The sequence below is a fragment of the Bacillus rossius genome, chromosome 3, assembly GCF_032445375.1.
Source record: "Bacillus rossius redtenbacheri isolate Brsri chromosome 3, Brsri_v3, whole genome shotgun sequence".
Lineage (NCBI taxonomy): Eukaryota > Metazoa > Arthropoda > Insecta > Phasmatodea > Bacillidae > Bacillus > Bacillus rossius.
This window is the reverse complement of record NC_086332.1, coordinates 60,419,163-60,432,948: the sequence shown is the minus strand read 5'-3', so window position 1 is coordinate 60,432,948 and position 13,786 is coordinate 60,419,163. Positions and strand designations below refer to the sequence as shown.

Below are 13,786 nucleotides of genomic sequence, written 5' to 3'. Positions count from 1 at the left end.
CAGCCACTAATTGTTGCTTTTTCCAACACCATTTTCGAGTGATAATTTAGTAGCACTTTCTCCCTTGTCCAGTCTTTTTAATACTTCAAGTTTTTCTTTTAAATTACACAAAGAGAAATTTTGTTTTTTTTTTCCGTGTTTAATGTTTAATAGTTGACGTCAAGGACTACAAAAATAAATAAAAAAGGCACAGTGAGTCGGTAAAGTAACACAACACTCACGGAACAAATAAGCACACAGAGTTCATAAAACTATGCTAGAGTAAACTCTGAACAAGATACGACTAGAACAGTGCTCAGTGCAGTGAGTCATGTGTTTGGAATGCAGGAGGGAAAGGAGTAGGTAGGGCGTCTGCGCTATGAGTCGTCGAAGGTCACTGCCCTTCCCTTCCGACTTTCACTGAACCTGTTCACGGGCATATCAATGCTGTATAGATCTGACACTATCAAATGTCCCCACACTTAATTTACACCTTAACAAGTCAATTGATATTATTCACGAAATCCGCCTATTCCGAATTCTCGCTAAACCGAACAGTGTTCGGTCCCAATTAGTTCGGAAAAGCAGGACTCTACTATATTTTAAAAAGGTGTATTGTCGAGAACATCGTGAATACTTGGAAACTACGACTTAGACTGTCTCCTGTGTGCGGAATTAGAACGATGACAACTACTCCATCTTCGTCTGATCTCTACTAGATCTTCGTTATCCGCATCGATACCCAAACTTTTCAGCAGCGTCCAGAGTCCACCAGTCCAACAGACAGTAACAATAAACTTTGAGCGAAAAAAAATGCCAGCAGCGCAGTAATGAGACCCTGGTGGCCAAGGTCACCAACCGAATTACACTCGAAAGAATATGAATGCAAGTGGTTTGAATGGTGCAGGATTACAGTATGTGCTGAGCCGTAGAATGCCAGATTAAATACATGTCCTGCATTATATCATTATGCAACACAAGGTCTCAGCTAAAGTACACAACTATACATGGGAAAGAGGCAGTGGCTAAGACAGAAAGGAGGAGATGTGTTCATAAACCCATTTTACCCAGATTTTTCCCTGAAAAATCAAATAAACCAGTGAAAAAAATCTATCAAAGGGTGGGAGGGTAAGACATTGTCACTGGGACAGAGTTCACTTTGAGCTTACTAAATGCCACATGTACACGTGCTGAGTTGACACTGATGTGTCATAACAAGAGAATGTGTCCACCATTTAAAATATTCTCATTTTTGTTGGTAAAAAAAATGAAGCTGCGAAATACAGAATGTTTCAGTTGGTATTGGCAAACCTCTGGGAAACAATTTGTACAGTTAAAACGTAAGAAAGGGGGGGGGGGGGGGGGGGGGGGGGGGGAAATCCTTGTAAAAATTTTCTAAAAAATATTATGTTTTCCAACTTTTCACTACCTTACGGTATAAAAAGCTAATTCATAAATAAATACTGAGGCAACAACCAAAATCTCAATTTTCAGAGTAATATCAAAAATAAACGTATAAAAATCTTATTATTTAAAAATAATTTATGAAAATTTTTGTACATTTAATTAATTTTTTGGAAACTTCCCCCCCCCCCCCCCTTTTTTTCATAAAATTTTACAAAATCTACTTTGTCTAACGGTTTTTTGCATTGTAATACCCAGATATGAAAATACAATTGCAGTAGAGTTAGAAAATAATGACTTAATGTTAGAAAATATTAAATATATAACTCAAAAAAAGTTAATTAGAAATATTTTAACTCATGGTAAAAGTTACAGCCCTGACCCCAATTATCGGTAACAGCATTACTACCCATTTCTTAACAGCATTTCCTTGGTACAGTTCAAGACTTTAACACTATCCCCATTAGAAGAACACCAACTTATCACATCTCAACATACTTTGATGAGGCAAAGACAAGATAGCGGAAGGAATAAATGTGTCAATCGTCGGAGTCGCCAAAATAGCGCTCTTCCTCCAAATACCCATCCTCACATATTTTTTTCTGCACCTTGTCCATCAAACCGAGTGCTCTCTTCAACTGCTCAAATGCAGACAGCTCCTCCACACTTTCCACTTTGTCCACACTCGAGAAGCACTTCTCTGGCTCTTTCCTAGTTTTATGATGATTTACCTTCAGCTTCTCTGCCCGCCTTCTCCTCACCTTGCTGACGTGCTGCTTCAGCTCCGCCCTGAAACACACATCAGTGTAACTACATGCAGTGTATTTGTGCATGTCAAGAAAACATTTTCAAAGTGAAACTACAGCCTGCATGGGGTAAGTCGAGGCAATGACGCCATCATAGCGCAAAAAAAGTAATGCTCAGAGCAAATAACATAGCATCAAAAAACTGTAAGATTATTTGAAGATTTTTCATGGCCATGTTTGTTACAATTGTGAACTCCATTGTGTATTTTATTAGCTATCAAATTACTTGCCAAAAACACACTATGACTATGCAGCAGCACAACTCAATAGTATGTTTGTCTGTGTGTTGTAGCACACTTGTGCACTTGTACATTTGTTCAATATATTTGCGTATATTTGTGTACCCTACAAATTTTTTAGCCCTCTATCTGTTAAGTTTAACTTCTTACACAAAGTTTTTTTTATTATGCATTATAAAGTATCCATTAAAAAATCTTCCTGTAGGATAAGTCAATATAAATTAATTGACGAAAAGGGCAAGACCATTTTATCAACTACAAAATTTAACTTTATCCATAGTAAAAATCAGAAAAATTAAGATACATATTGAAATATTAAGTTCCTAAAAAACATGTATAAACATACAGGATAAATTATGAATGGGGAGAGGGGATGGATAGACACTTTCATTGGAGTGTAGCAGAGCGTACACTTCGTTACATGCACTCTGGAGTTCATAGGCATAGCCAAAGTTCCACCAAGAGTGGAGAAAACTGAAAACTGGCCCAGTGTAATCATTTTACCAAGTACAAGTATGGTTGAGACCCCAGTCAATGCACTGTTTTTGCACAGCAAGAAATACATCATGATGTCAGAGGTGTGAGAGTGAGAGGGATAGTCAGAGAGAGATTGTATGTATGTATATCTCTATACACATACATATCTACAAACACACAGGAACTCCACACGAAGTAGAGCACAGACATAAACCAGAATCAAGAGTCATTGAAGTGGGGACTATGCCAGACTATGTGGAGAAACAGAACAAGTCTTTGTCGGCCAGAAGGCCAGGTGAGATGGATGAGACAGAGAGAGAGTGTCCAATCTCGCTAGTCCTGTGATTTGAAGTACAAGAACTGGGCAGCATGATTCCAGGAGAAGGCATCAGGGCCCAGCTAGCAACACTAACAATGTGAGTTTGCAGAGTTACTCCCCAAATTAGTAAGCAGAGTTAAAGAGCCACTCGCCCCAAGAGGGCCCAGTAATGAAGAAGCCGGTGCCATGAGAGAAACGACTGAATAAGAGCAACCGACGCTCACAGAGTCTGGCTGAAGTCAGTGAGTGGAGAGAGTGAGTTCCAGTTCTGTTCAGACAATAAGAGACAGGCATACACCCCCCGATCAGGGGTATGTTTTCAAACGAAGAAAGCTGTTGCGAGAAGCAAGTAACAGTTCTTGACGAGCAACGTAGATCGGCAAGCAGAGGAAAGGGAGCGAGTACCACCCCGGGCTGAAAGAGTATTCGCTGGGGCGAGTGCTGAGGATAGGACGCGACTCTGTGGCAGCAGACGGCAGTCGCGAGTAAGTGGCTGGCGCCGGGGCAGGACAACCAACGAGGATTCAGGGGTCATCCTGGGAGCCAATGTATAAGCATACAGGATTAATTATGACAAGTACTCGCTGGGGCATTAACAGACGTGAGAACCCTGCCAGATGAGCACTACTGCGTTTATTCAGGCAAGTGCACAGCTCCCAGTAGCACCACATCATTTGGTGCCATTTTTACTCACCCATGAAACCATCTGGTTCTTAAGAACTTTATGTGCTGCAGAATACAAATTGCACTTCACAAACATTAGTGGAAGCTGTAGAAATATGATAGTGGTGACCTCTAGTGAGAACATTTAACTTTTCTTTAGATGTTAATGGAAGAGCAGCCCAAATCTATTTGAAGGTTTTTCTGGGCCTGTAAGTTTGTCACTTGAGTAATATATTTTAATTGTAGAGCCTCTACTCTGATTGTTTTGGCAAGCAATAGAGGTGAATTCATTCATCATAGAGATGTCCTATTAATTGTTATTTTGTTTTAATTCATATGTACAGGGCACAACTGAATTGCTTAAAGGTAGATGCTTAGTTGGATTCTAGAAGATGAATTGGTTTACTGTAAAGTTGTGGGCCCAATAAATGTTATGTAAACAAAGGTTTAGTGTCTTGGTGTGTACAAACCTGTCAATTTTCCCAAGTAATTGGTTTAATATAAGCCAAAACACACAATAAAAGAATGAATGAGCTAAGAAAGAAAACAATACAAACCAAACAAAAAATTACACTAGGACTAGAATTACATTTTTTTAAAATATAAATTATATTTCATTACTTGGAATGGAATCTGGATGGCGTTGAATTCACAGAAACCCTATCCGTAGACTCATCTCGAACATCCAAATACTTGGACAATGGCGTTGACTGTTTTTCACTATAACATATTTGGCCATTATCCAAGTTGATGGACTGAAACAGAGAGTATTGCTGGATAATAACAGACACATGTCATAGCAGTGTAATCAGCTAATAACAATTTTTATAATCTAAGAATTAACCTTTTACATGATGAGAGGATGTTAAAATTAAAGTTGGTCAAAACCCTTCAAAATATATCAAATAAATCATTGACTTTACATTTGGCTCCATAGTATTTAAATAAAATTACTTAAAAAACACTAGCAAACCAAAAAAGTTAAGAAGAACTGACTGCATGAGAATTAGTATAAAGTTAGTAAAATTTATTTACCTGAAACTACTAAACTATATGATAAATATATATAATAAAACTAAAGAGGCTAGACTTTTTGTACGATTGTTGTAGATGATTTCCCAACACTTTTCAACCCATCAAGGGATGAATTTTCAAAAAATACTTTCTTAGTGCTCACCTACATTATTTAAGGAACTCATGTGCAAAATTTCATGCTTCTAGACCTCCTGGTTTATGCTGTGCATTGTCTGTCAGTCAGCGTGAAGAATTTTATTAAGTAGATAATATGTGTGAAACACTTTGTAAAAATTCTTTCGTTTCGAAAGATGCACTGAATGCCATTTTTGTAACATTCACACTCAAAATGTTATGTGTGTTCTGCTGCCTGCTGCCATAGAGTCGTGCCCTTTTCTCGGCACTCACCCCAGCAAGTACTCGTTCAGCCCGTGGTGGTACTCGCTCTCTTTCCTCTGCTTGCCAATCTACGTTATTAGTCCAGAACTGTTCCTTGCTTCTCGCAACAGGTTTCTCCGTTTGAAACCATTCTTCCTTATTGTCTCAGCAGAATTGGAACTCGCTTCCTCCCCTCACTGTCTTCAGCCTGACTCGGCACGCATCGGTTGCTCTCAATCAGCCATTTCTCTCATAGTACTGGCTTCTTCATTACTGGGCCAATTCGAGGTGAGTTGTTCTTTAACTCTGCTTACTCATGGGAAAGTTTTTAAGATCATTAATTATATTTCTGAATCTAATCAAGCAAAAGAAAACAGATTAGGTATCATTGTATCAAGAATAAGCATATAAAAGCTATCAACCACAATTTTACTATTTTGCAAAATTCACCTCCAAAAAGAAAGAAAAAGAGGTAAATATGGTTTAAATATAATTAATTATATCTCAGAATCTAATAAAGCACAAGAAAAGATCTTGGGTACCCATAATAAACATACGAATGATACCAGCTACAATTTTAGTATTTTGCGAAAGTCAACCTCTAAAGCAGGGGTCGCCAAATGGCGGACCGCGATCCACATCTGGACCGCCGACCCATTTTGTGCGGACCGCGAGAACACAGCAACTTGCACTACAGAGTACATAATTTAATAAAAATGCATCCCCCGCACTATCTTTGTTGACGTCAATTCAAAAATGGCCAGGCGAAGTAACGAGCTAACAAGCGAGAAAGAGTTCGCGGATTGCGAAAATGTTGATCGTCGCGGTGGGGAAGCGCGAGGGGCGTCGCGAGGGCGGGAGTAATTATGCGATCGCGCTGCCGGCCGCCAGGGGGTAAGTGTTTTGTTTTAATTTTAAGTGACGGACGCCGTGACGATCCATGTGCTTGAAATATTACGTTTGCTTGTTTACTTTACGAGTTTAAGTACCTACCTGTTTACATTAGCGAGTTTTATTGCTATGGAACCAAAAAAAAGAAAAGTTGAAGATGAAAATACAGTTTTTGCCAGAATGGACCAATTTATATTGTTTTACGCTGACAAATTGTGCTGGAGCAGTAGAAATGTGCTTGATTTGTAACCAAACAGTGGCGTTAATTAAAAGCTCGAATATAAAACGACATTATGATACCAAACACAAATCATTTGCTGAAAACTTTCCACTTGGTAGTGATCTGCGTAAGTTTAAAATTGCAAGTTTACTATCACGGTACTCATCTTTGACCCAGATCATAAGTCACTCAATGACTGAGCAAGAAAAATGTGGTGAGGCTTCTTTACGTATTTCTTGGACTCTTGCTAAGCATATGAAACCATTTACTGATGCTGTCGTAGTTAAAGAATGCTTTCTCGAGGCGGGTAATGCTTTATTTGAGAACAAAAAGGATGTTGCTGAGACGATACAACAAATTCCGTTATCTGCTTCTACTAGCACCAGAAATACACACGTTTTGGCATAAGAAAATCATTGTGATGTGAAGCGGCAGTTAAATAATGCAAACTATTACACCTTGGCTATGGATGAATCATACGATGTCACTGATACAGCACAGTTAATTATTTTTGTACGCTACCTGGACCAAACGAGAGAAACTTTTGTTGAGGAGATATTGGCTCTTTTGCTGCTATTAGGAAGAACCCGAGGAGAAGACATGATCAAAGCAGTGATGGATTATTTTGATAAAGATGAGTTAAACTTGAAAAAGCTTTTATCAGTAACTACTGATGGTGCGCCAGCAATGGTTGGGAGTAAAAAAGGACTACAGTCAAACTTCTCTGAAACGACCCCTCACGGTTCCCAGGAATAGGGTCGTAATAGATGTTTTCCAAAATTTTCAGTTCATTTCACCCCCCCTCCCCCCCAAAAAAAAACGCTACTCGCTAAGAAACCAGCCGTACAATGGCAGGATGCTGTCACAATGCTTGACGGCTTTGCTTTAAACCCACTTCAACCTTCATGACAAGTCCGTCGCCCTACAGGCCACCTCTAAAGAAAAGATGTCAAAAGACAGTTTATTTTTACTGGTTAGTTTACATGTACGTTTTCTGCTTGCCGTAGTTAAATACACTAGAACCCCGATGTCACGAACCGCGGATTTAACGAAGCAGTGATTTTACGAATACATTCTCAGGAACCGTCAAAAAAATTGGACATTTTGACCAAAATGTGAAAATCAGAAAAAAATAAAAAAAATAAAAACGAAATGAAATGAGAGATCATTAAAATCTGTTAATTTTAACACACAGCGTATTTTTGTGTCGGCTTTAATACTTCCAATAATGTTCATGTAAGAATTAAAAAAAATAATGGGACATTTCCTTTAAAAATATGGCAGCAGTAGGTTCTGCAACGCGAGTGGGTGCACACTAAGCTCGCCTGGCTGGCTGGCTGGCTGGCGGCAGCGGCTTCATGACGCATAAGCTCACCCCTCCCTCCTCACGTTCACATTATTTAAAGGAATTCGCGTCACGCGAGTTCGGCTATGCTAGCCGGCTGGTGGTTATTTTCGTTCAAAACGTGGCGAAGGAACTTGTGTGGATCAGGTAGAAAACATTCGGATATAAACGAACGATATAAGAACAATGCTATCCTGAAATGCTGTGACATGTTTTTGGAGTAGATAATCACAGCGACAGACCGACAGGATGCGCTACCGCCCTTGCCGTCAGCAATGTTTATTTTGACAGCTCAAGCAATTATCTTTCCCACGTCCCTTCGCAGTGTAAAAAAAAAAAAAAAAACACGGAATGCAGATGGAAAAGTAACTATGCAGTAAAATAAATATATTTACGGCCCTGCTAAATTTTTCTATTCAATAAAATTCGAGGTATTAGTGATTTTTCAGCAGAAACTGCTGTGTGACTAATAAACAAATTGTATCATAATAACTTAAACTTATAAAGTATTTATTAACGGGGAAGGACAGTCGTATAAGCCCATAAAAATATTTATTTTACCGAGAATGGACTATACAACTTATCTTTTGTCACACGCGGTGTGGGAGGGGAGGAGGATGCTGGCCGGACGAGTTTCTTACGCTCTCGCAGAAGCTACCACAGCGGCTTTTCGTGCGGGCGGGTAAGATAACATGACAGCTGAGACGGCTTTTCGTGCGATAGTGGACGCGCCGAGCTTGGCTAGACACTGCCGCGTTGACATTCCAGTTCTCGCCAAGATCAACGTGAACACATAGCGCCCAACAAAGTGTAACAGACTTGTTTTGCAGCCGATTTTACTCAAATTTTCGACTTTCTCTGCTCTAATTTTTCACGGTATCTCAAAAAACGGTCGTATAAACGGAATGGACGCATCAGAGGGGGGTCGCATCGGTGGGATTCTACTGTACCGAATAAAATCAAGCTGCTGTCACCAAACAAAGCATAAAGCGGCCCAATGCGTGGTCGCTGCGTTATTGCTCGCGCGAGAGGCGAGAGATTGGAATGTTAGAAGAAAGATAAATGCGGGGGAGACAGACGGCAGCCTGTGTGTTTCCTGCGTGGGGAATAAGTGGCGTAGTTTTTTTTTTTTTTTTGCTGGGAGAAGCGACCGTTTTCTATCAACACACCGGAAAAGATAATTGCTTGAGCTGTCAAAATAAACATCGCTGCGGCAGTTAAAACAAGTCGGCACTCGGCAAGAGAAACGCAGTAACACGCTACTCACCACAAGAAACTTATTTTTTGTCCGATTTTCTTCGGATTTTCGGCAATTTTTCACGGTTCCTCGAAATCGGGTTGTAATAGAGAGGTGGTCGCAATAAATGGGGTCGCAACATAAAGGTTTTACTGTAGTTTACTTGTTGAGTAGCAATGCAAGATGTAATAAAAATTTGATTTCCTACCACAATATTATTCACCAAACTGTGCTTTGCTGCAAACTCAATCATAATTTTGAGCGTATTATGCAAGAAGTGTAGAAAATAGTAAATTTTCTTCATGAGAAATCAATTTTTGAAGAAGTTGATGCACAATATGACGATATACTGTTGCATAGTAACGTGAGATGGTTAAGCAAAGGCTGTGTTTTAGAAAGATTCTTCAGCATTTTAGAACACTTGAAGACATATCTTTTCAACAGTGATCAGACTTCAGCAAACGCCCACTTAAGTTTTCTAAACGTAAAAGAAAGTGTAGCTGTCATTGCTTTCTTGACGGATATTTTTAAACATATCAATGACCTGAACCTTAAACTTCAAGGCAAGGGAAAGCTTGTATGGGAGCTCATGTCAGAGGTAAAAGGTTTTTCGCAAAAACTCGATCTCTTTATAAATGATCTTGGTAATGCTTACACTTCCCCAATTTAAATAAAATAATAAGCAGTGACAACGAGATTGATGTCGGCCAATACAAGACGTTCATTACGGGTCTTAAATCTGCATTTAAAAACAGGTTCACAGATTTTAAGAAAATTGAGAATGTTGTAGAAATCCTCAGCAGCATTTACTCTCTGCATCCTGATGATGAATGGAGCAACGAAGCTGCAATTGTTTTCGGGAGTGATAAAGCTACTCTGCAAATGGAAATGATCGATTTCCAAGAAAACACAGTTTTAAAACACAAACATGCGGAAGTTTCCAATGAAGAGTTCTGGATAAAATTTGTGTGTGGTAATAAATATCCAGAACTACAAAAATTAGCTTTGAAACTTCTTACTTTGTTTGGGTCAACATATATTTGTGAAGCAGCATTTTTGAAGATGAACTTCATTAAGAATAAATTTCGATCTCAACTTACTGATGAACATCTCCAGGATTTAATGTCAATAGCTTGCATCAATTTTACTCCAAACTTCAGACAGATAGTCCGCAACAAAAAATGTCATTTTTCTCATTGATATGTAAAAAAAATACCTTTGTTATTTCCGTAATTACATTTGTTTGGTAAATATTTTTTTCTATAAAATGTTGTGCAGACCGCGATGGTTATGTCATTTCTTAAAACGGACCCCGAGCGAAACTAATTGGTGACCCCTGCCCCAAAGTGTTCAAAAAGGAGTAAATATGGTTTTAAGATAAATAATTATATCTCTGAATCTAATAAAGTATAAGAAAATATATTAAGTACCATTAATAAATATACAAAAACTACCAACAAAAATTTACCATTTTGTAAAAGCTACCCTTAAGGGGTGAAAAAGAGGTAAATATATTTTTAAAACAATCTTCTATACCTATAAAATAGTACCGTGACTGACTGACTGACTGACTGACTGACTGACTGACTGACTGACTGACTGACTGACAATTCACAGCCTAAACTGGCAGCCCTAGAGATTTGAAATCTGGAGGAAATATTGCATTGTTGATGCCTTCTGCATCTTCTGGTGATGTCTTTTACATTTTAATTCTTTACTCACTTTCAGAACTTAATCAGCTACCAAGGCAGATTGCTGGGGCATTAAAGATAAAAAATTTCCTGTCTTTTAAGTATATTTCCTACAGACTTGCAACTTGACCGGGATGTTCTTTATATTACATATACATTAACTGAGCACTCGGTTTTCCTAAAACCAGCCTCCAAGACTGGTTTAAGGGGATGTGAAAGATAAAATTTCCCATTTAGAATTACATTTCTTACATACTTATTTATTTATTTAATCTGTAAAATACCTACTAACTAACAGTACGACACTCAAGGAGTAAGCACAACAAATATAGAAAGACACAATATGTACGAAAAGACAACACAAATGAGACAAAAGAATAAATACAACCATAAATACATTAATTAGTAACACCAAAAAAATTTACACAAAACAACTCAACATTTACAGAGAAGATTACAACCAAAGAATAACTACAGAATAAAATAAAATAATAGATAACTAAAAAACAGATTTAATATGCTACTTAACTAAATTGCATGTAGATTGTGACTAATCTATAAATTAAGTCAGTGTTCTCATGGAGGGTACACAAGGAAGATAGCAATCAACTATTAAATTGAGGGACACCTAAACCAGTATAGTCAAGAATATAATTGCATTTGATTCTGACATTGTACATTTTTGAAGAGGCATCTAATTGAGTTCTGCGATCAGAAAGGAGTGTCAAAGGTGGATTTTTAAGACTTAGAATAAATTATTATTTTAATTATTTTATTCTGTACACTTTCAATTTTATTACTATCAGTAGACTTTATGTTATTCCAGATGATTGAGTATTTTTCCAGTTTAGTTCTGATGAATGCAAAATAAAGAGAAAGAATTAAATCAGAATTTTTTGACATAAAAAGTTACATATTTGATTAGGGCAATAATACTACGAGAATTAGAATATAAAAAATAGACTTCTTTATGAAAATACAATTTAGAAATTAAACTGATTCCAAGATCTTTGATATTGGATGATATGCAAATTAAAAAATTATCTCTTATAAACAAAATTTGCAATATAAAGTTTTCTGGTAAAAATTATTATTATTATTATTTTTTAAGTACTGAGGGTAACCATATTCCTAGTGCACCAGTTGTAACTTCAATAATATAATTTTGGAGTAATAAATAATCAGTGTGTGTGTTTATTTTCTTAAATATTTTTAAATCATCAGAAGAGTACTTAAGAACATAGGTTGTGTCATTAATAAAGATGTTAAAGAATATTGGTGACTAAGTACCACCCTCCGGAACACCAGAACTTTGTAGCAAATAAAGAAGAATGATGATTATTGTTCAAATTCACTAACAAAATAAACTAAAATGGAGAAATATAATACAAGTGACACATAGTTCGGATTTTGAACAAAATTAATCTCGATTTTTGCATACTTATAATATGCAACAGGGATATTTTGGTAGGTCTTATTCAATGGTTAGTGTCAATCTTCACATAAAAGTAATTGGAAACAGAATATATATAAAGAGCACTCACATATTCAGACTCAGAGCTGCTCAGTAAACATGCATATAATGGGTCTTCGAACAGGTCGGATGAACCACCTCTGCATTTACCTCTCCTCTGATTTTTCTTCCGGGCACAACCATTTTTCTTCCTTTGTGAAAGGCTGTAGGCAGCTGCAATGATATATTTGTTTTGTAGTTAAGGCAAGAAGTAACAAATAGTACATCAAGAGATTCTTCTATTACAGATAAAGCTTTAAATGTTTTCTTAGGTCAACATTTGTGTGCACATTCTTTGATGTATAGTTATAAATAATTTGCTTTTTTTTTTATTCATTTATCAATCTGCTTTGCTTATGTTGTATCAGATAACCTATACATATTCCAATTAGGAATTCACAGAGGATTAGTAAAGAATAATGATGGAATCAATACTTTTCTGTTTGCAAGTAATACAAGGATTGAATGAATGAATTAGGGCTTAGCATCTCCTTGAAACCTAAGCTATTAAAAACAGGCAAAGGCACAAATTTCACAATTTCCCTGGAAATACTTTGGGAAACCTTGGAAAGCACAAATCACAATAGACGGACCAAGATGTGTACTTGGAGCCTATAGAACACAGGTCCAGAAAGAACAATAAATATATGAATCATGGATGATGTACAGCTTGCAATCCAAGAACAACATTAAAGTATAAATAAAACACACATATCACCTACACAGTGGCTGTTTCTTCGTAGGTGTTATAATGCCTTGGACAAGCTTGGATTTTCGTGCCATCTTACTACAGTTGGCTGGACTGCTTACTTTTTCCTTCTGCTTGCTGCAAAACAAATTTTCTCTGAAAATTTAGAAACTCTGCTGTCAATGGTAAAAAAGAATCTTTTTTTCTATCATCACTTCATCATGGTGAGTACATACACGTTGTTAAGAGCATATTTAGCAATTACAGTTGGATCTGCTTCCAATTATGTTAAAAAAAACTGTAACTATGGCACCAAGAATACCAATAATTTATTTCTTTCAAAAACTGTGCCAGTGACAAATATAATTTTTTACAGTATTAGGTGTAAAAAATAAAGACACAAATCAAATATTTTCCAATTTTATGAGTTTTTCAAAATATAAATGTATTGTGCAGCAGGTACACAAAAAAAAACCTACATACATTTAGAATATATTATTTTTGATGTGTCAGTAAATACTAAACCCTCTAGAATGTTACTTAAATAATATAATTGTTATACTATTAGTTAAGAGTTGGCAACAAGCAGCAGTGTCCCTAAAAACAGAGAGCAGCTGCTCTGTAATGAGTTTCTTAGGCCCCAGAGGGAGCAGGGGATTTTAAAAACTGATAAGTAATGCTCACGTTAAACATTTCACAGCACATGGACGGGACAAGACTTTGAGCGACATTGAAAATATTGCAGTAAGCATCTGTGCATGCTATGTTTACATGGTTACATACAACAGGATTTACGAACCATAAGCAATGGAAGTGCAAAATGTTTTGGATTCTTGCTTTATAAAAAAACTACACAGTGGAAGCATTGCAGAGCAAAATTCAAGATGATGTCAAAATTAATATTTGTATTAGGTAAGATAAA

The 13,786-nt window shown here is 37.0% G+C and overlaps 1 protein-coding gene across 13 annotated transcripts in view; it reads right to left on the bottom strand.

Moving 5' to 3' along the window:
- Positions 1–1,720: 1,720 nt before the first annotated feature.
- LOC134530762 (uncharacterized) overlaps positions 1,721–13,786 on the bottom strand; it is a 51,537-nt gene continuing 39,471 nt past the window's right edge. For 9 of the 13 annotated variants that reach the window (XM_063365914.1, XM_063365911.1, XM_063365913.1 and 6 more), the window contains 4 exons: positions 12,899–13,020; positions 12,208–12,350; positions 4,509–4,642; positions 1,721–2,172 (listed from right to left, as the gene is read on the bottom strand). In XM_063365914.1, coding sequence (XP_063221984.1) covers positions 1,923–2,172; positions 4,509–4,642; positions 12,208–12,350; positions 12,899–13,020 — 649 coding nt within the window. In that variant the 3' untranslated portion in view covers positions 1,721–1,922. The remainder of the gene's footprint in view (positions 2,173–4,508; positions 4,643–12,207; positions 12,351–12,898; positions 13,021–13,786) is intronic. The other 4 variants (XM_063365915.1, XM_063365918.1, XM_063365916.1 and 1 more) reach the window with 1 other exon arrangement.